General features: G+C 48.6%; 3 protein-coding genes across 8 annotated transcripts in view; 2 read left to right on the top strand and 1 right to left on the bottom strand.

The window, feature by feature from the left end:
• The window catches only part of Cntfr (ciliary neurotrophic factor receptor), a 52,473-nt gene extending 51,081 nt beyond the window's left edge, over nucleotides 1-1,392 (top strand). For all 4 annotated transcript variants that reach the window (XM_048783478.1, XM_048783477.1, XM_048783480.1 and 1 more), the window contains one exon: nucleotides 751-1,392. In XM_048783478.1, the coding sequence (XP_048639435.1) occupies nucleotides 751-760 (10 nt within the window). In that variant the 3' untranslated portion in view covers nucleotides 761-1,392. The remainder of the gene's footprint in view (nucleotides 1-750) is intronic.
• Nucleotides 1,393-5,171: 3,779 nt separating this feature from the next.
• Enho (energy homeostasis associated) lies at nucleotides 5,172-6,960 on the top strand. The gene is made up of 2 exons (XM_015492513.2): nucleotides 5,172-5,260; nucleotides 6,166-6,960. Exon 2 carries the CDS (start codon nucleotides 6,314-6,316, stop codon nucleotides 6,542-6,544), a length of 231 nt encoding a protein of 76 aa, XP_015347999.1. The 5' UTR covers nucleotides 5,172-5,260; nucleotides 6,166-6,313; the 3' UTR covers nucleotides 6,545-6,960.
• Nucleotides 6,961-7,166: 206 nt separating this feature from the next.
• The window catches only part of Dnai1 (dynein axonemal intermediate chain 1), a 62,272-nt gene continuing 47,514 nt past the window's right edge, over nucleotides 7,167-21,924 (bottom strand). For 2 of the 3 annotated variants that reach the window (XM_048783471.1, XM_048783470.1), the window contains 8 exons: nucleotides 20,400-20,647; nucleotides 15,489-15,578; nucleotides 15,266-15,353; nucleotides 14,548-14,627; nucleotides 13,194-13,342; nucleotides 12,994-13,093; nucleotides 10,419-10,604; nucleotides 7,167-7,326 (listed from right to left, as the gene is read on the bottom strand). In XM_048783471.1, coding sequence (XP_048639428.1) covers nucleotides 7,234-7,326; nucleotides 10,419-10,604; nucleotides 12,994-13,093; nucleotides 13,194-13,342; nucleotides 14,548-14,627; nucleotides 15,266-15,353; nucleotides 15,489-15,578; nucleotides 20,400-20,647 — 1,034 coding nt within the window. In that variant the 3' untranslated portion in view covers nucleotides 7,167-7,233. The remainder of the gene's footprint in view (nucleotides 7,327-10,418; nucleotides 10,605-12,993; nucleotides 13,094-13,193; nucleotides 13,343-14,547; nucleotides 14,628-15,265; nucleotides 15,354-15,488; nucleotides 15,579-20,399; nucleotides 20,648-21,924) is intronic. The other variant, XM_048783472.1, reaches the window with a different exon arrangement.

Genomic DNA, 21,924 nt, shown 5'->3' on the forward strand with positions numbered 1-21,924 from the left:
GACAGGAAGATTGCAAGTTCAAAGCCAGCCTCAGCAACTTAGTGAGGGCTTAAACAAGTTAGCGAGACTCTGTCTCAAAATAAAACATAAAAAGGTCTGGGGATGTGGTTCAATGGCTAAGTACCCCTAAGTTCAATCCCTGGTCCCCCCCTCCATAAAAAAATAAAAGCATCATTCAGGGTAGGATGAAGAAGAAAGGCTTTCAACCCTAGCACTCCAGCCTCTAATTTCCCATTAAGCCATAAGGCATAATCAGAGGTATTGAAAGAGCTCCCAGACCTAGTACTATGAAAAAGAGAAACTTCGAAAATCTGCTCAGGCCTTAGATCTTCTTGGAGCTTCAGAAAGCATGATTCGACAAAATTTGGGGGTTGATTATGGTAGTAGAAGTCTGTTATACTCATGGACGTCCTTTACCTTTTAAATAGTTTTTCTGTGTAGGAAAACCCCCCTTTAAAAATCTACCTCCTAAGTATAGAAGTCAGAAATAAGATGCCCAGCATTCCTTGCAACTTATTTACAGGCAAGATTCTTCACCTGTGAGACTTCCATGTGGAAATGAACAATATAAGTGAGGTAGAAATCATTCCAAGTTCACCAGTATCTCTGGTTCTTACTCCTTCAGAGCACCAGGAAGATGGTACTTCCTGTGTCCCTTGATATTAGGTATGACCACAAGATTTGTTTTGATCAATGCAATGTGGGCAAAATCCAGTGTAAGCTTTTCTTCACTCCTTTCTCCTGCCACAGCAAACCATGAAACTAATGTCAAGAAGAAAACATCATCATAAGATGGTGGAGCCTCCAACAGCTTGTATCCTTCAGCAACCAAGTGAGCAAAACTAACAACCTACCCCCACCTGCTGAACTACTGAATGAGCTAGAAATAGATCTTTGTTGTTTGAATCCAGTAAGATTTGGGGGGTTGTTTGTTATGACTGTGCTACCTCGTGAATCCTGATTGGTATATAGGTAAGAAGCAGGTTGGACACCAGCTTCAATCTCTGCTGTTGCTGATAGTAACACAAGTGTCCAGCTTTGTGGGTGATAGTGGCAACAGTGATGGTCTTCCAGTGGCTGCAATAATGAGTTCCTACCACAGAGGTGTCATAGAGCTTGTAAAATTGGCAGTCAAATTGAACTCTTAGTACTCAGTATTCAGAATAGCAATGGCTGTGATTTCCTCCTCAGATTGTATAGTGTAGTTTGGGTGTTATTCCTAGAAGCTAGCCTCAAGTCTATTTCCCTAGCCCTCCTAACAATTCTGAGTTAAATAATCTCGTTTAACAAATCCCTTTTCTGCTTCAACTATCCACAGAAGATTCTATTATTTGTGAAAAAGGACCCTGACTGACAAAATAACTATACTTAATAAATCTCAGATTCCATCAATTACAAGAGGCAAGTTATTTTGTGAACTCACAAGAAAAAAAGAGGCTAAAAAACTATTACATGCCATTAGTTGAAAAGCACATTTTTTCAGAGTTATTTAAGCTGAAAAAAAGTCCTTTAGAATCAGTAAAATATGTTATTAGCAAATAAAATCCCCAAAATAAAATTGATAGGCAGCTGATTAGGGTTTTAAGAGAACTGTATCATGAACCAGGCTGTGGGTTGCATCTACAGCACAAATACACAAACAAAAACCCCACAAAGAATTGTATCATCTAGGGAGAAAAAAAAAAGTCTCAACCCTAATCCTCATCAATGCAGAAATCTATGATTGCTCAATCCCAGAACAAACCCTAAATTACCCGCAAAAGTGTGATGTTAATCAGTACAGTGCCCCCACAAAAAACTCTTCTGCCATGGTCCTCTCAGAACTCTGGATAAGGGATCTCTTCAAGGTGGGCAAAACCTGAGGCAGCCAGATTGACTGATGACACAGCCAAAGATTTGAAGTTAACAGATACATGAGGTTTTCTAGTGCTATCATTTTCATTATTATCCATGATAATGCTTTGGATTAGTGACCAATACACAGTGTTTCCTTTTTACTCCATTTTATTCTCTATTTCTCCCATTTCTAAACATCAGGACTTTTTGTGTGTATGTGTGTGGTGGTAAGGGATTGGTTTAAAGATATCCTTCAACGACCAAGTGAGCAAAACTAACAACCTACCCCCACCTGCTGAACTATTGAATGAGCAAGAAATATATCTTTGTTGTTTGAATCCAGTAAGATTTGGGGCGTTGTTTGTAATGACTGTGCTACCTCATGAATCCTGATTGATATATAGGTAAGAAGCAGGTTGGGCACCAGCTTCAATCTCTGACAGTTAAAAGGTATTGGGATTATTAGAAGCCATAGTTACAACTCATGGAGACCAAACTGGCAGGCCATTACCCAGATAACCTGTTTTTAAAGAACAATGGTCCTACAATAGAACCTCCTTGAAGCAGTAGCTGGATGTGTCACTGAGTTGCCCCTCATTGGAAACAGGGTGAATTTATTGGCATACATACAGGGGGATGGTTAGATTATGTAGATGTGTTAGTCAGCTTTCCATTACTGTAACAAATACCTGAGATAATTAACTTATAAAGAGAAAAGCTTTGTTTTGGCTCACAGTTTTGGAGCTTTCAGTCCATGATCTGTTGGCCTGGTTGCTTTTGGTCCTGTGATGAGGCAAGCACAATTGGCAGGCAGTGCATGGTAAAGCAAAGCCACTCACTTCAGGGCCAGGATGAGAGAAAGAAGAAGAGACCAGAGTCCACAATTCCCTTCACAGGCATGCCCCAACTCCCTACAGCACCAAGCTGGGGACCAAATCTTTAATATATGAGACGTATGAGAGGACCTTCAATACATGAGAGGACATTCCAGATTTAATCTATAACAACAATAGTTGGGGACATTTTTGGAATCATATATATAGAAAATGATGTGTATGTGTTGGGCAAACAAAGGCTGGACCCTAGTGAACACCTGCCATTTTGCTTATTCATGATCCCTCTTCTCCTGGAATCCACCCCACCCCCACTGTCCACAGGGTTATCATGAGAGCTATGTAAGTCATTTGGTTATCATCCCTTGATTGGTCCAAAGTTAAATATCTAACTAACATGAGCCTATCATAGTACTTTGAGGAATTTGTAAACTACATCCAAAAATAAGCAGCAGTAGCAGATACCACTACCACCAGTCTCCAAAACTGAACTCATCAACACCTCCCCTACCCCCGCCAAGTCCCTTGCTGAAATTCACTGCTTCTTCTTCACAGTAAATGGCATTCCAGTATCTGCAGCCACTAACCAGAGTTATCTAGGACTTTTCCTTCCCTCTTTCCTCCCTTACTCTCTAAGTCTCTTAAGTTCTGCCATCTATAGTTCCCAAATATCTTTAATGTTCTCGTGACCTCTTCACTTCTATTCCCATCATTTCAGCCCCTCATTTTTACTCCTTGCCTTCACCCTCAAAGGCTTTTGACACCCCTTTCCATCCAGCAGCTCAAATCATCTTTCTAATTTCTGGATATGATCACATTACTCTTCTGCTCAAAATTCTTCAGTGGTTTCCCATGGTTTTCAGGATAAAATGTGAACTCCTGCAGCTGGGTCACTAACTTCACTCACATTACACTCAGATGTACAATGATATGTCTCCTCTCTCTCCTGTAACTGATCTGATCTTCCTCACAATGCTCTTACCCTGCTGGGTAACAGGGGAGAAAACTAAAATTAATCCATTCTGGTAAACTCCATAGGGTCCAAAATTTATTTTAGACAGTCTTTAGCTCAGTAGCATTGAATGGCTCAGTATTTCACTATTTTGTTCTTCCCTTTCTCCTCTTCAGGACAGTACCTGAATTTGTTGGGGTCTTATGTGAATTTCATGGCACTGGAGAAAGGGAGCTTTTAGCCACCTGGTTGTTGGGGGTTACATCAGCTGACATTTGCTGAGAAGTGGCTGGTTCGGTATAAATTAATTAGTGAAAAACAACCCCGAGAGGTAGCTACCACTATAACCATTTTATAGACAAGGAAGCTGAGGTTAAGGAACTTGTCCAAGGTCACAAAGTTAGTAAGTGGCAGAACCAGGGATTAACAGCACCTGATTCCAGTAGATACTTGTTTATGAGTTTAGAATTCCAGATATAGCTTCAGGGATGTGATTGCCCACGAAGAATATGTGAGATGAGAAGAGAGCCCAGATCAGAACACTTAAGAATCACCGAGGTAGGAGAGGGAGCTCAATAGTAGAGTATATGCCCCCAGCACCAGCACCAAAAATAATAACCTCTGGCATGTGAGGAACTGGGAGAAGGTCTCCCTAGCTGCTTCGTCCAAGTTATCTTCCCTCTTAAGAGACCTTCTAAGATGGAGAGTTAGGACTTCCACCAGGCCTGAAAGTATTCCAGCCAGGACAAAGCAATTCTTTAGGTACTCCCCTCCCCTCTGTCCTAGATTCCCTCACAGCACAGCAAAGTATAAGCCTGAGACCAACCCTGGCTGGGAACTCAGTAAATGCATCCAAAGAACCTGTGTTGTCAGAGATCTTCACATCACCTCCTAGAACCACCAAATGCAGGGCCAAGTACAAATACTCTATACTGAGGATGCAGGGTCCACACTCGGGCGGGAGTATGGGTAGTATCATAGTGGGCCTCCTAGATCACTGTCCTCCCAGGTGTGGAGACATAGGGCCTTCTGGATGACAGGGTCAGACTTCTCCCCAGTGGTTGGTGGGGCACGTCTCCTCTGGTGTAGGGCATGTAGAGGCCTTGGCCTTTCTCAGATGTTGCTCTTCCAGATGTGGAAGGTGCAAGAAATCCCTGCTAGAAGGTGGACCACGCCCCGACCCTACACCCTCTCCAGGCCAGATCAAGACCAAGCAGCCCATTCAGCCCTCCTGCCGCCTCCCGCCCCTCCCGCCTGCACCAGGGGCGGTCCTGTCCCACCCTAGCGCACGACCAATGGCGCTGGAACTTGGTGAAGCCAGCCAATTGAACGTCGGCAGCGGAGAGGAGATGATTCCGCCCCCGGCGGGCTGCCGACAGCCGGCCACCCAGGAGGCGGGGTCCTTCGCTGTTTTTGCTGCCGGCCGAGCTCGGCCGAGCTTAGCCGACTTCAGCCGGCCGAAACCGAGCCCAGCCGAACACAGCCGAGCCCAGCCGAACTCCGCGCAGCTCCTGCTGCCGCCGCCCGAGCGCCGCCGAGCGAGCAAGCTAGCGGCCGGGGCCGCGGAGGAGNCCTCAATCTGCGCTGAGCATCCCGCTGCCCCGGACTCTCCCGCGGGCGCGCACCGGGCTCAACTCAGGTAAGGGGGGCTCCCCCGCAGCGGGCACCGGGGCAGAGAACCGAGACTGAGAGGAAGAGACACAGCCCCTAGGAGAGACACAGACACAAAGAGAGACACACGGGAGACGCACAGACCACCAAGACAGATCCCACGAAGAGGGGAAAGAGACACGTTCACGAGGACAGAGGGATACAGCCGGGAAGAGAGAGTGGCACACACAGGGACTGATAGAGAGATACTCAGAAACAGATTGGGAGAGAAACGAGACACTCAGACATTCAGAGATGGGGACACACCGATGTGAAGAGAGCTACCCAGAGACAGGCAGCCACACACAATCCCAGATATAGGTATGCAGAGGAGAGACACCTATCTAGCAGGGGAACTGTAGGAAAACCACACACCTGACATAAAGAGACAAGTCCCATGGAGAGGCACACCTAGGTACAAAACCTTGGAGACACAGAACCCACACATGCCTGCCAGGGCCTCCACAAAGTTCCCTCTGTGTGAGCTGGCGCCTCTGCAGGTCTCCTGGGCTGGCTGGCTGCAGTCTTGAGAGGAGGTGCCCTGACCACACTAAAGCTGGTCACAGTCCCCTTCATTCTGGGCCTAGGACTCTTAGTCCCATCCACTGGTGGGATACCTTTGAGGGCTGGAAGCTTGGTGGGAAGGGCCAGTCAGTGTCTACCACCTCTTAGAATGAGGTATGCCTACTCCAGCTTCCCCACTCTGGCTACACCAGCATCCAGGTGCCCAGAGCCAGGCCTGAGGATGGGGGTGTTGGCTCTGTGAGGTCTTTGAGCCTTGTGGGACCCAAGGTTTTCTGCCAGGGAGGTCAGAGATGTGGGAGGGGAGCTCTTGGCCTGGGCCTCTCCCACCTCTCCTTCCTCATCACCCTCTTATTTGCTCTATGCCCCCAGGCTCAGGACTGCAGGTGGGCATCTCCACTGCCCAGGAATCACTGAGGGAGCCTCCTTGGAAAGCGGCCGTATTGGAGTTCCTCCTCGGCATGGGCCTTGCCATTGAGGCAGCTCCGCTGTCTGTACTGATTTGAGGGTACTGCCCGTCATGGGGGCAGCCATCTCCCAGGGGGCCCTCATCGCCATCGTCTGCAACGGCCTCGTAGGCTTCTTGCTGCTGCTGCTTTGGGTCATTCTCTGCTGGGCCTGCCACTCTCGTTCTGCCGACGTTGATTCTCTTTCTGAATCTAGTCCTAATTCCAGCCCTGGCCCCTGTCCTGAGAAGGCACCACCACCCCAGAAGCCTAGCCATGAAGGCAGCTACCTGCTGCAGCCCTGAAGGCCCTTGACCTACCCTGGAGCCTGGGACCTAAGTCTACCCCACTCAGATCCTGGAATCAGGATTCCAGAGTTCAGCCAGCCTGGGGTCCAGAACTTGGAGTTCAGCTTGTTTACAGCTGGACCCAGAAGCCCAGAGTCTAGCCAGCCTGGCTCCAAGAGAGGCTCTGGTGGCCCTAGAGAGACAGGCCTGGGGTGGGGGTTCAGGAGTTGGTGCTAGGGCCAGGGCCATCTGAACTCTGCTCCATCCCAAGGGCCAAGGGCTGGATTTACCCTTTCGCTAGGCTCAGCACCTTTGGGCCCTCTAGGTTGGGAAAGCAAATTGGAACCCATGGCAATAATGGGAGGGTGTCCAGGGTGGGCTCCTCCCCTGGTCCTCCCACTGTTTGCTGGATAATAAATGGAACTATGGCTCTACTTTGAGATTCTTCTCTTCCTGGGGGCCCTGTGGTAGCAAAATTAAAGGCATGGGATGAACTTCCAGACAGATTTATTTTTGCACAGTAAGAGGAGGGTCATGGTGGTTAAGGGTCAAATCCTGAAGTAATGTGCTAGGACCTTCAGAAGCAGAATGAGAACGGCAAATACTGAGACCCGATCAGGGGCAGAATCATATATGCTGGGTGCATAGGCACCCTGGTACCCAGCCCAAGGATTGCAAGAAATGGGTCAGGGATTGAGACTAGGCCCTTAGGTTTTCACTTCTCTCACCAGGTTCAGAAGTTTATCCAATTTTGCGATCTCCACAGCTGGACCCTTCTGCACTTCCTGGCCCTTCTTTTCCTGGGGAAAGGGGATACATCCATGTGGGAAGAATGGTGAGAAATGAGTTGTCTCTCTCTGGGTGACTCCTTTGTCCAACCTGCCGCAGCAATGCCCTACTCCTCCTCTGCCCAGTAAATTCTAGATTTCCACTGTCCCCAACTCCCACATGAGCCTTCCCCGACTCAGGTTAAGTGACCCATAGGCCCAGCTGAGGGCCTATAAGAAGGCATTGGTTCTGACTCTGAATCTCAGCTAGAATTCTCTTGAGTTTGAAGCTGGCAGAAATGGGAGAAAGACCAAGGAGATCTTTAACTCCAGGGAGGAGGTTCTGACTGTTGGAACCACACTTTCCACAGGAAAGACAAACCTTTTAAGGATATAATAGGTATGTGTTGGGCTGGGGATGTGGCTTAAGTGGTAGCATGCTTGCCTGGCATGCGCGGGGTGCTGGGTTCGATCCTCGGCACCACATACAAATAAAATAAAGATGTTGTATCCACCGAAAACTAAAAAAATAAATAAAAAATTAAAAAAATAGGTATGGGTTTAGTAGGGAGAGGGAAGAGGACAAGCCCACAGGTGTCCTCATCTAATGCTCTAAGTCAATACTTTTAGGTCTGGTTGAGGGTAGGGTGTCATTTGGAGCCAGACCTACTGTGTCAGATATACCCAGGGTGGGAGAGAGTTATCAGGAGACCCTGAGGGCAGGTGGCATATCCCATGTGACTCCAGATGTCATTGACTGGGACTGTCCCTCAAAAGAGAAGATCCTGAGCTTATGACTGTTGTCATCCCCTTCCTGCACCCCCCACAGAGCACATAATGCTTCCAATGGTAAGTTGGGCCCTGAGAAAAAGGGAGTTGGGACATTGGGGTATGTGTTGCTTGAAGACCCCAAGAACTCTTTGGCAGATCATACCAGTTACATTTTCCCTACTTTCCAGACAGTGGGATGTGGGCTATGCTGGGGCAGGCTGGGCAGCTGCCATTTCCTGCCTTCCCTCTGTTCCTGGACCCCTACCCTCTTAGCCACCTGTGCCACTACTCACTGGCACATGTCCCAGCTTTGCCTGCTGAGGCCCAACCTGGATGTGGCCTGGGCTTTAAGGTAGGAGTAGAGTATAGGGCCAGTAGGCCCCTTACTTGGCCCATCCCTGCTGCTGACACCACGCAGAGCTCAAATTTCCTCTTGGTTTGACCCTTGCAGCTGTTCCCAAATCTGTCTCCCCAGCCCCTTACAGCCTGATGCCTTTGCCATTACCCACCTCACCTCTATACTCTTGAGGCAGGCGACAAAGAAATCTCTCTTCCTACTCTCCCTCCCAAATTAAGTTCTTGTTCTCTTCTTGGCCTCACCCCATCCCCTGGGATTTAGGGAACCTGGTTTTTTATTCCAATTCTGTCATTAACACCCTTTATGACTTTGGGCAAGTCCCTTGCTTTTCTGGCCTTCAGTTTACCATCTATACAGTAGTTGAGGTAAGATAGTCCTTGACCTCTGACAGCAATCACAGGAAGCTCCCTGTGCAGAGAAGCCTGAGCTTCTGTGGTAAAGACCTCTTGGGAAGGGTAGAGAGTCTGCATTTCACAGTGGAGGGGCAGTAAGGATGCCCACAGGACTTCCTTTTGTATAAATCTCTTGACTGCTGATAGGATCACAGGAATCTCTAACTCAACCAATACCAGCACCCACTGTCCCCTGCTCAGGTCCTCAGAGATGAGTTTCCAAATACACAGATCCCAGCTCTCACAATCATGACTGATCCTTATTCTGTGGGAAATTGGAACTGTGGGAGATTCTTGCCTCCCCGGATCAGAGCATATCTACCATTCTCATGGTGTCATTGCTGTGCTTCTCCCCCAAAGGGTGACCATCATTCTCCCAGAGGGCTGTCCAGCTCTGCCAGCTTAAACCTTCCCCTCTCTCCTTATTAAATTAAGAACAGATTGTGTCTGTTCCACAAATTGTGCTGCCTTCTTCCCTCCTTCCCCCTCCCGAGGCCAACTAGCTGGGCTCAACAAAGAGATTCAGACCACGCCCGACTCCCCCCACCCCCAAAAGCCCACCACAGCCTCTGGGCCACAGCTGCAGGCGCTTAGCAGCCTTCAGAGTATTTATAGCCAAGTCCACCCCCTCCCCCAGCTGGCTACAATTACAGGCCAGGCCACACTCAGCCCTTGCCTCCCTGGCCATGGTGGGGAATAGACCAAGCCAGTGCCAGAGGGATGGTACAGTGGACCCTGTCTGGGTAGAGGCAGAGGGAAGAAGTCCAGTGGCTGAGAGTCTCTGCTTCTGCCTCAAACTGCAGTAAAGGCCTCAGGTTGCAACCAACAGGTACATTAATCAGGGCAACTTGATTCAACCCTAACTCTAGCCCAGAACCTGGAAGAAAGCAAAGAGCCATCTCCACTCTGTACATGAATGGGCAGGACTGGGCTCTGGGTTCTTGGGCTCTGAATTTTTAAGTTGGGTCCTAGGGCTCTGGACTTTAAGGCCTGGGGCAAAAGTCTGGGTTCTTAAGTCTAAATTTGGACTCAGTTTAGACTTTTAGGTCATGGCTCTGGGCCCCATGGCCTATATTTGTGGCTCTTGGGTTCTGGGCAGTGGCTCCTGACCATTAGAGACCCCAGAAAAAGAAACCAGAGCTAAAAAGGAGGACTGCATAGCTGCTGACCTAGTTACCCTCCTCCTGGCTCATTTCCTCCTTCCCTGTTTAGACCCACAGCTTCCAGCTGAGGGACACTGGAGCTGAAGCTCTGTGTAAGCCCAGCTATGAAGCACTGGCTAAACCTCCAGTTCCCTGCCTTGGTGACCTGTCACATCCACAGCATCCCAGTAAAGGATGCCCAGGGATGCCCTCACTCAAGCCTTAGGCTCGAGCCAACGTGTATCTCCACCTGGCCCAATAGGGAGCTCAGATGCAGTAGGTCAAAACCGATCTGTTTCCTCATAACCAATTCTCCTCCCCTGTGCCTCATTCATGCAATGGGACCATCCTTATCCTGGGGTCCTTCAAGCCAGAAACCTAGGGTCACTGGTGGTTACTCTCCTTTGGCTCCTCCCCACTATCCTCATCTCTTGTAGCAGCCCAAACTCCCAGAGCCCCTACCTTTGGCATCTTGCGCAAGTTGGGTGAGAGCTTAAGACAGGTAACATGCCCACGGTCATCGCCAATGATGATGATGGGATAGATGGGGTTGAACTGCACGTGGGTGATCTTGTTCTTCTTTTTGGCCACCACCGGCTGGTTACAGATGGCCTCATACTTGTTGACAGCCAAGTCAAACACATGGGCCTGTGGAGGGGCTGGTGTCAGCACACTCAGGAGTGATAAGGCTCTTGTCCCTCACCTCACAGGAACTAGCCCTGAAATTTCTGGGGAGACTACAGAAGGCTAATGGTTAGCATACTAGAGCTGGAGGCAGTGAGAGAGGGAATTTTATTCTTTATTTATGTTTTTTTTTGTGGTTGAGGGAGTGAGAATTTTTAAAAAATTAGAAGAAATTTTAAGTCTATACAGAATCAACAATAATAGCAGCTACTGGTCTGGGGCTGTGGCTCAGTGGCAGAGCGCTTGCCTAGCGTGAGGCACTGGGTTCAATCCTTAGCACCACATAAAAGCAAACAAATAAAATAAAGGCATAACATCCATCTATAACTACAAAAAAAATAAAAAGTAAAAAAATAAGAATAGCAGCTACCATTTATCAGACTCGGCACACATGTCGCAAGGCTGCAACATCTAATTGTGCTTCTCACAGCCATGCTATAAGGTGGTTCTGTTATCCATATTTTATAAATGAGGTGTTAGAAGCTCTTAGAGGCTAACTTACTAGTGAGTGGCAGAGCCAGGGTTTATATACCAGTTACAGATGTCAAATGCTCAGATGGTGCTTGACATACAGGTGTCCAATAAATGTTTGATGTTATCTTTGCCACAACCTAAGACCAACCCACTATCAATTCCTGCCTAAACAACTGTGGCAGTCTCCTAACTGGCCCCCTCCTTTAAAATTCTTGCCCTTCTATAATCCATCCTCCATGCAGCAGCCAGACTTCCCTTTAAAAAATTTAAAATCTTTCCAGAGTCTCCTTGGCACTATAAATAAAATCCAGATCCCTTTCTCTAGCCCCCACCTCACTCTCACTGGGCTCTCCCTGCTTTACTCACTACACACCAGCCTCACTTGCCTCCCTGTCCTTGAAACCCCTCAGCTCATTCCTACCTTAGGGTTTGTGCCAGCATTTGCTAGGGTGATGGTTTCCCCACCCCATCTTATCATTCAACCCATCTTGTCATTCAGTTGGCTCCTTGTCATTCAGCTCCCTGCCTGAATATCACCTCTTCCAAGAAGCCTTTCCTGATCACTCAAGAAACCATACAATCCTTTTCTTCTCTCTTTTTATTATAACAGCTTTATTGATATATAATTCACATACTATAAAATTCATTCATTTAAAATATGCAATTCTTGGTTTTTAGTATATTCACAGTTATATAACCATCATCACAACTGATTTTTGGAATGTTTTCATCACCCCCCAAAAAACTTTTGTACCTAGGAGCAGTCACACCCAATTTTCCCTAACTCCCCAATCCTGGGTAACCACAAGTCTACTTTCCATTTCTATAGATTTACCTATTTTGAATATACTAGGCAAATCTATTATGAGCATATCATATAAATGAAAACATAAAATATTTGTCCTTTTGTGTCTGGCTTATTTTACTTAGAGTTTTCAAGGTTCTTCCATGATGTATGTCTGAGTATGTCATTCCTTGGTGTTACGGAAGAATAATTCTTTCACACATACAGTAGATTTTGGTTTATCCATTCATCAGCTGATGAATGCTGGCTTATTTCATTCTTTGGTTATTACAAATAATGTTGTTATAAACATTTGTTAGCACATTACCCTCTAGCCCCCTGATTTTAATTCTCTGCCCTTAACATTATGGAAATTTTTGGTGATGTTGCTTTTTGTCTCTTTCCTTTCACTAGAATGTAAGCTCCATAAGGGCAAGTGCCTGAATCACTAGGTCTAGCCTACAGTTGGGCACCAGAGCTGGCCCTTAGTAAACATCTGCTCAGGATATAGATGATGAACTAACTTTAGGGTGATGCCTTAATCACTATATTCTTTCTGTGGGGGCAGCATTTCTTTTAGTTTATATCAAAATCTGTAAGGAAAAGAGGTTGTGCTCACAAAATGTTTCTGAGCTTTTGCTAATTCTCAATATTGAATAGACCCCTCCCATTTTGCCCCACTGAAGCCTCTTCTTAGCATCAGCTTGCACATTTCCAGAGAGAGGGGACTCTCTACTTATAGACACTATTTCAGTCACAGATCAGTTCTGGCTCATAAATTTTTCTTTAGCTAGAGCTGGCCCCTGCAACCCTCTAGCTCCCTCCCCAGGGAACTCAAGAGAAGAGAATTGGTTGATGGCATCATCTCATCTCCTCTGATAAACAGCCCCATTCCCTCCTTGAGGTCTCCTATGATGAATGAGTCTTTTTTTTTGGCTGGACCTTGGATGCCTTGGCCCTTGAGAATGCACAGTCCTTATGTCCCACTTTTCCCTACTGACCTGGGCATGGAGTGGGCTCTCCAGGAGGGAGACCCTGATATACTTCACCTGATCTTTAGTAGGGGCTCAGCAGAGTCAGGAAGGGGCCACTCACCTTTCCATCTGTAGTGACTGCTGCAAACACAGTGGAAGAGTATGGTGACCAGGCCACATCACCCACAGCTGAGTTCAGGTCATAGATGAACATGGGGGTCCTGCAGTAATGGAGGGGTGAACTCCATGACACAGGGCTTATAATGCCAGAGCCCAGGGGAGGGGCCCAAGACAGGGCAGGTCCAGGGGCAGGCCCCTCACTTGATGGTGTGGTCCCAGATCTTCACTGTCCAGTCAGAGCTGCAGGACATGAAGACCTTGGCGTGGTATGGGTTCCAGGTCACAGCATCCACTGCCATATTGTGGGCATCATAGGTGTCGAGGAATTGGCTGGAATAGGATTTAGAGCACTGGTGGGAAGTAAGGAGAGATCAGGAGTCAACACTGAGATAAAAGCCAGCAGCCACAGCCTCCTTAGGGGCCATGGAGGACCAGAACTGAAGCCTCCTCTTTACTCCACATTGTTGGGGCCAAGCTGCTGGCTACTCTTCCCACCCTCCACACACCCAGAGAGAAAGGAGCACTTAGGGGTTGGGGGTTCAGGAGGACAGGGGAGCCTTCCTGGAGGGTGAAGGAAAGTGCTGTAGTCTGCTTAGTGGCTGACCCCTGGGGACTCTAGGCCATTTAGAAAAGGTCTTCTGTCCCTGTGTCAGGACAAAGCAGGTCTCAGGCTTTGGATTTCTCCAGACCAGGACCTGTGCACAGGACAGATGGAGCCCTGGGTCCACTGCAGCAGACATTACCCTAGTAACAGTGAGAAAATCCCACCGTGTACAGATTAGAGCAGGTGCAGAGCCTGGAGTAGACTCAGGATCCCCAGATTTTCCATTCAGTTTCTTGCCTTAGCCTGCGATCCTTTCTCTCCCCCTCCCTCCAGGAGATAGAGTGACTAACTGGTCTCCCCTTCCCTTCTGCCTCTCTGGGGCTGCCAACGGCAGGGGTGGAGAGGGGGTGGGGACCTCTTTTGCATTCAGACCAGCTCTGGCTGGGCCTCAGGGGCTCCCGGGAGGCTGCCTGTAATTAACATTCTGAGTCTCTGAGCCTAAGAAAAGCTTGCAGTGGAGCTATTTCTGGACGATGGAGGTTCAGAGGGATGTTCACCTACTAACACTGAGACACTGCAGACACCAACTGTGAGGTTGTGTCCTGCCGGCAGGGATGCACCCGATATTCTGAGATCAATCTGCTTGTTGCCTGGCCTTCAAAGTCCAGTTCAAATTCAGATCTCCTCCAGGAAGTTTGCCCAGAATGTTTCAACTTCCCCAGCCCCCAATCCCACTCCTGCTCTACTCCCAGGAAGAAAGGAAAAGCCCAAAGGGAAAGAAGCTAGGCTGGACTAAAGTCACGCTCTAGATTCTCCATCCCCTTTCTTGCATTTAGTCCTTCTTCCCATCCAAGCTGATCAAGAAATGCATTGTCTTCCCCCAAGAAGCCTTCCAGAACTGATGAGCATCACTGAAATCTGTCAGACAGGATTTGCTGAGTGCTTTAAATTCCCCAGGTGCTCAGGTCCAAGTGGCCCCGAGAGGTGCTGCCATGGGCAGTGATGCCTCACCTTGTAGATTTTCCCTTCCTCTGTGCCCACTAGGAACATGTAGTCGATCTCTTTGTGGAAGTCAAAGGCAGTACCACAGCCTTAAGAGAAGAGGGAACAGCCTTAGTTCAATCCTGAGAAGGAGCTCCCCAGCACCGCCCCTGTTCAGCAAAAGGGCTCTGTGAGGGACAGAACCTGGGCCCCTGTGAGGGCTGGGACTAGGCCAGGCAAACAGAAACCGGTTCTCTGGCCTGTTTGTCCCAGGCAGTTAGAACTCTGCAAAGGGGCCAGGAATTCTGTAGACAGGAATGGGGGCCTAGGTAAACAAGGCAAGGATTGAGTTAAACAGGGTCAGGGTCAGGGTAAACAGGGACCAGGTCTGCAAACAGGGACATGGTCTGTGCAAACAGGGATATAGTCTGCATAAACAGGGTGGGAATTGAGTAAACAGGGACAGAATCTGGGTAAACAGGGCCCTGATCTGCATAAACAGGGATGGATCTGCATAACAGCACCTGATCTGCATAAACAAGAACAGGGTCTTAAAACTCAGAAGGGACCTGTGTAAATAGGAAGGGTCTGCAAATGGCCAAGGGCTAAGCTGACAGCTTCAGGCTTTCCTGTTACCTCCTGTCTGGGCTCAGCACAAATTGGGGAGAGAGTGTTGAGAAGGAGAGGGCCACCCTCACTGACTCTCAGGGGGCCTGAATGGCTAGCCAGGCCTGAAGGGGGTTCCTACCCACTGTGTGTAGCTGCAGCCCCTCAGGAACTTCCGTGGTGCTGCCCTCCACCTTCAGCTTGATGACATCTGTGTGAACCAGCTCACTCTGTACTCACAGAGGGGTTGAGGGAGAGCATACATGTTGGGGTGGATCAGCAGGACCAGGGGGGATATCCTTTGCCATTTGGCTCCCCCAAGTCTCCATCCACCCCTGCAAGACCCTCTCTGAGAAAGAGACAACCTTCACAAGTGTCCAAGACACGATCCTGCCATCAGATGACACAGAAAAGAAGTTAAGGTTGTGGTCCATGTCGTCCTTCTGCCACCTGACCTGAAACATTCAAAACCATGAGCTCGGGGACCCTGCTAGGGTGTGGAGATAGGACTGTGAGCAGGGCTCCTCCAAGCACCCATCTGAGGCTCAGAAGCAAGTTCTGGGAGCCCATTTCCCAGAATCCCATGATTGGGCCTGTGTACCTCCTCCCATCCATCTCTGTCTCTCTGGTATCCCTCTGTCCCTGACCAACCTGGGGCAACAGTGCCAGTCAGGCATTGTTCTAATCTAATATCAGCAGTGGAGGTACATATTCCTCCCTGGGTTGAATTTTAGGACCCTCATTGTGGGAAGAAGCCTATATAGTTTTGGGTTCAACCTCCTTATAGAGACATGACCTGGAAAGGACAGGGCCCAAAAACCAGTTTTCTCACTTATAAAGTGGAAGTCATAATAGCATAGGCTTGTTGTGAGGAATGAGATATGATATGTGAAACACTTAAGTCAGAACATTGTGCATATTAAGTATTCAACAAATGTTGGCTAATGTCTTCATTATTACCATCATCCTAGCAATGTGGGTGCCAAGTTTCTGCAGGGTCTTTCTCCTGCTTGCTTGGGGGTAGGGTGGAGAAGAAGAGGAGTACACCCCCTCCTCTGCCCTCCTCTTAGGCTTGGCCTTTCTCTAGGAAGTGGCTCCTCTGTTCCCACTTTCACGTCATCACTAGCTCCTGCTCCCAGAATCTTGCTCCCAAATCCCAGAATTGAGCCGCATTTCTCCATCTGCAAATCAGGGTTAATTATCCTGCCCCACCCGTCTTCTCAGGGCTGGAAGCAAACATATGGGAAAGTGTTTTGGAGACAGAGCTGTTGTCTTATGAAGATGACACGCTTGAAGCTCAAGTTTCTGTTGCCAGATGTGGAGGCCTAGCCAAGCCAAGTCCCAGGGAGTTGGGGTGGGGCTGGGCGCCCAGAGCTTTCTATCCTCTGGCTCCCTCCAGACCGCCCATGCCGGGACCACTGTCCAGTCTCCTCCCCCTGTCACAATCAGAGGCTCAGTGAGGGAGGCCAAGAACCTAGTGCTGTTGCCTGTAACCGCAGCTGTCACCATGGCTGTTGGGGGGTGGGGAGAAGAGGTTGTCTCTCCCCAGCCACCCCCCAGGCCAGGCGGATCAGAGCTGTGGGAGGGCGGACTGAGTCCTTCCTGGGCTTGTCTGGGCAGAGGGCTCTTTTGAGCTTTCACTGGGGGGGTAGAACACAGTAGAGCAAGTAAAGGCTCAAGCTCAAATCAGAGCTTACCCTGTATGGAAAATACTTCCCCTCTGTGTAAAGGTGGTCCCTTTAAAGGGGGGAGGGGACAGGGGGTGTCAAAGGCCAGGTTGTAAGAGGCACTAGGGAGCTGCAAAGGGAAGTGTTTAATGAGCAGACGCCAGTACTCTTGGAAATTGTATTTCACACCCCACTTAGCAGCCTGATGCCCAATGGGGGGTGGTGTGTGCATTTGCAAGCAACTGTGTGTGTGTGTGTGTTTAAGTCACACACGTGCTCCTGGAGTGGAGGTGACAGGATAGGAATAAAGCAGGAGAGGCACAGTGGTAAGTGGGGTTAAGAGAATGAATGAACACCCAGGGACCAGGTGGTAGGGAAGAGCTGGACCCTAATTAACTCCCCCTCTTTCACCTTATCTGATTAAGGCAGACCCCTGCTTGCCCCCAGTCTTTGCTCATACAGCTTTCCTGCTCCCTTTCCCATAATGCACAACACGTGCACATACCCCACATTCCGGTACTGGTTGAGGCTTCACAGTAGGGCCTTGGCAAGGCCGGACTACTTAGGCAGGGTCTCTGTAGAAGTGGCCTGTGTCATGGGACAGGAGCTCAGTCTTAAAGACAGTTCTCTCCATGACTCCCCACTGCCAACAGAACAAACTCCTACCCCAGCCTGGCACTTGCAGTCCAAAAAACCTCTCTGGGTTCCTCCAAATACTTTGGATACAGTCCCCATAAGAAGGACTTAGTAGCATGCACAAGGTGCTGGGTTTAATCTCTTGCACTGCAAAAAAGTAAAAAAAGAAGGACCTGGATTCTGATATCTTTGATATCTCATTCACCAGCCTGCTGGTTCTCCTTCAAAATCTTTTCTTTTCTTTTTGAGCTGGGGTCTTGCTATATTGCTTCCTGGACTCAAGCCATCCTCCCACTTCAGCCTCCCATGTAGCTGAGAACACACATCATTTCACCTGGCTGGCTCCACACTCTTACCTCCAACTGCCTGGAGGAGACCTCCCTTTGGGTATCTATCAGTCTTTTTGTATTAACTTCTGGCCAAATCTGTTCCTCTCTGCCATTTCCTACTTCTGTAGATGCCCTACTGGGCACCCCAAACATGGGCAGCATCAATTCTTCCCTTTCCTCATATTTATTCAATTCCTTCCTCCTACTGATTTTATTGCCCTAACAGCTCTCCATCCTACCTCCTCATCTGCACTGCTCCTTACCTTTGCTCAGACTTTGAAAGTTCTCATGCACAGCCAGATGATCTTTCAAAGAAACAATCATGACTTACTCCTCAACCCAAACTCTCTGATGATTGGACAGAAATCTTCAAACAAGACTCAGGGGAAATCTTAGGAGCCTTGGGAAACTAGTGCAGGGGACAGAGTGCATAATAACAGTGGACCCTGAAGTAAGCAGGGCCCTGATCTTACCAGAGAAGTTCCAATACCATCTTTTTAATATATTGTGCTTTGTATTAACATTCTCTTTGAAATCACTGACCTACAATATCCAAGTTTCTTATCTTGATAACTAAGTACCTGAGGACTGGATGCCTACCCTTTCCTCAGGTCTCCCCTCCCCCAGGGTAACACAGGCCACTCTGTTTGAAATCCCATGTCATTGCGTAAGTGACCCTCCTTGTGCCGTTCTTCATTTAACTAACACCTTTCCATCACTCACAATTCAGCTTAGGAGTTGATTCCTCTAGAAAGACTTAGCTGACCCTTCTGCCCCTAGTCCCCACCCAGGACAATGTGGATTTCCCTCAGTGCACACCTCTACTTCAGCACTTAGCATTCTCTCCTGCCCTGGTCAGCCTATGGTTGTGGTTCTCTTCCCACTATGAAGTCCAGAACCTAGGCCCTTGAGCATCCTTAGAAACCAGAGAAGCAAATAGGGAGGAGTTACTGAAAGGATGAATGAGTGAATGAATGAGAAATGGACAGAGAAATGAGAGGAAAAGAAAGGAACAGGAAATGATAGATAGGTTCCTCCCAGGTCACATGCAGTGATTCCAGCCCAAAACCCTGTTTTCCTGGCAGGATGGTAAAAGAGAAAGCCACCCCTGTCCAAGTGAGGTTTAGTCTTTCTGGGACCTGTCCAAAGAAAAAGATAACATCTTCTCTGTGCCCTATTTTTTTCCCCTCAACTTGCTCTTGATTTAGAGAACACGGCAGAGTAGAAGTAGGGTGGTTGGGCTGGGCCTCTCCCTCTCTCCTGGGCTTGAGGAGGGTGGTCGGGTCAGCCAGAGATGCTCCTTGCTTGGCCCTCGGATATCTGGGCTGATAAAGCAGGAAGCAGGATTGGCACTGGCACCATCAAGGCAAGTCTTTTCTTCTCTGTCTGGATTTAAAGTCTTTCATGGACAAAATATTTTTATCTTACTTTATTTGGTGCTGAAGATTGAACCCAGTGCCTCATGCATGCTAGGCGAGCGCCCTACCTCTGAGCCACAACCCCAGCCCAAGAAGGTGGACTTTTTGGTGGAGAGAATTCCTGAAGCTGCAACCTCTGGTCCCTGCTTGTAGGGAGCAGGGGAAGATGTGTAGCTGTTTCCTTTCCACCATCTTCCCCAGGCTCTGGGTAAAGGATCAAACTGAGAGGGCACTATGTTGCTGTCCTGAGCAGTCTTCTCTCTGCTCAGGCCTGTCTAGGTGCTCAGACCTAGTGCCTGGGACAGGGGAGCTCAAAGCCAGAAGAGGCAGAGATACAAAGCCTGCCTGAAGACTGTCAGAGCAGGAGAGCAGAAAAAGATGAGAAGACAGAGTCTGAGTGCTCCTGGATAAGCCCAGAGGCTTTGGGAAATTTAAAGCAGAAATCCATCTTTAGATTCTTCCAGACTTGCTCTGCCCAGCGGGGAACATACACAGCTATAGAAGCAGGGGACCTTTGGGAGATAGTGAGGAGGGGCCTGAAAAGCCCTAAAAAGACACTCTAAGAGGAAATCTGTGAAATCTACATCCCATAGAATAAGATAGAATACACAAAGTCAAGGTAAAATCTAGACCTAATGTCCTGGTGATGGTCTGGGGCTCATTTCACATTAGAGCAGAGGCCCTGCCCACCCCTCTTAGCCCATCTGAAGAAGAGCAATGCTACAAATTGGTTCAAGGACAAACCTCAGTCTGCCAGGGCCTTCAGCTCCACCCAGAGGGCAGGCAACCAGCAGTACCCAGCCCTGTCTGGGAGCTTCCCAAAATACAGCCCAGATGGCAGAGGAGAGACCCTGTCGGGAGTCAAGCAAGCCTATAGACAAAGATCTGGAGTCCCTAACATATCCAGCTGGAGCCTGTCAGGCCCTGGAGGCCTCCCTCTATGGCCTCAGAGTTACTGATTGCCAAACCTAGGAGCTCCTTGGCTGAGAGATGGGGTCCCCTGATGGGAGCATAAGGGCAGTGGACCCCATTTCTTACTGGAGACTCTCTTACCTCCTGATTTGTACCTACTGCACTTCTCTGCCTCTTCTCACACCCAGTTTCTTGGGCTCTAAGCTGGTACCTGCCATCCCCAGCTCCTTGCCTATGGCCCCTCCTCCCCAAGTTCCTCCCCTCCCAGTGGTTCCCAGGGCCACATACCTCTCCCATTCTGGTGGGAGACTGACCTGCCATACAGGATCCGTGTGCTTGCCAGACTTGGCTGTGCTGCGGAAGGAGGGCTGGGCCTGGGGCTTCTTGAGGTTGTAAATGGCCACATTTCCGTCATAGTGGCCCACCACCACTAGATAGGGATGGTCCATATGCATGTCGAGACACATGATGCCACTGTCACTGCTGAAGGTATATTCTGGGAAGCTGGGATTCTTCATGCTGTAGAGCAGCAGCATGCCCCTGCTCTGCTTCATAAAGTCATCTACCCAGGGAAGAAGGGTAGTTAGAGTTGGAGGATCCATCTGTTCTGCTGAGAGAGCCCCCTTGCCCCTATCCCACCTTCTGGGCAAGTCCTGCCCTGCTCTGCCTATCAGAGAGCCTGGGATCCCTCCCTGGGTTTTACCTTCTCTGTGAAATGGAATTATGAGATTTTTGCCTACATCTTTCCAGGGCTCATGGGAAGATCCCAGCCAGCCAGTCATGCTGCCACAGGCTTATTCAGACTTCCTACCTGCCCCATGTCAAAAGAATGCTCTTTCTTCATTTTTTCTGCACACTTGGTGCCCACCCTGATATGCAGTCATTGAACATAGTCGTTTCGTAGTCTTCAAATCCAACTTCCCTACAACCAGCTCAGACCTCTCAGCCCCTTTCCCAAACTCAAAGTAACTACAGCCAGGGAGGTAGAGGCTAGTGCAGCCCCCATTTTGTAGGCCCTATACCAAGGGAGACTTTTGGCCAATATGAGAGTCTTTCCACTTTCCCTGCTTTAGGACCTCCTCCTTTGTTCCTGACAAATGTAGGACCTGGGACCTTGTGACAAAGTATCCAGTCTTTTTTTTCCCAAAGTATCCAGTCTTGAAGTATGAAGCATATGGGTGGGAGTGTCAGGGAGGTAACCTCAACTTGACTAGTTTTGTTAAGTTGTTCTGTTTTATTTTTAAGGCTGACCCTTAATCAAGAAAATGTCTGGTCAGGGCATGGTTGTGCACATCTATTATCCCAGTGACTCAGGAGGGTGAGATAGGATTAGAAGTTCAGATAAGCCTCAACAACTTAGGGAGACCCTGTCTCAAAAACTTAAAAATAGTGCTAGGGATATAGCTTGGTGATAGAGCACTCCTGGGTTCAAACCTATATACCATGAGGAAAAGGGTGTGGGGGAAGTCAGGTTTAGTTGGACCCAGATCCAGGGCTCAAGGTATGAACTCAGTTACTACCTTGTCCCAGGTATCCCCACTCCAGGCATTTTACAAAGACCAAACTGAGCTCTGATTGAGAGCAGGGAGAGGGCAAGAGCCAGGCTGTCTTTAGAAGAGTACATTGGGCCAGGTGTGGTAGCACATGCCTGAAATCCCAGTGGCTTGGGAGGCTGAGGCAGGATGCTTGCGAGTTCAAAGTCAGCCTCAGCAACTTAGCAAGGCCCTAAGAAACTCAGCAAGACCTGTCTCTATATAAGATATAAAAAAGAGCTGAGGATATGGCTCAGTCGTTAGGTACCCCTGGGTTCAATCCCCAGTAGAAAAAAAAAAAAAAAAA

This window comes from Marmota marmota, unplaced genomic scaffold (assembly GCF_001458135.2).
Source record: "Marmota marmota marmota unplaced genomic scaffold, marMar, whole genome shotgun sequence".
Classification (NCBI taxonomy): Eukaryota; Metazoa; Chordata; class Mammalia; order Rodentia; family Sciuridae; genus Marmota; species Marmota marmota.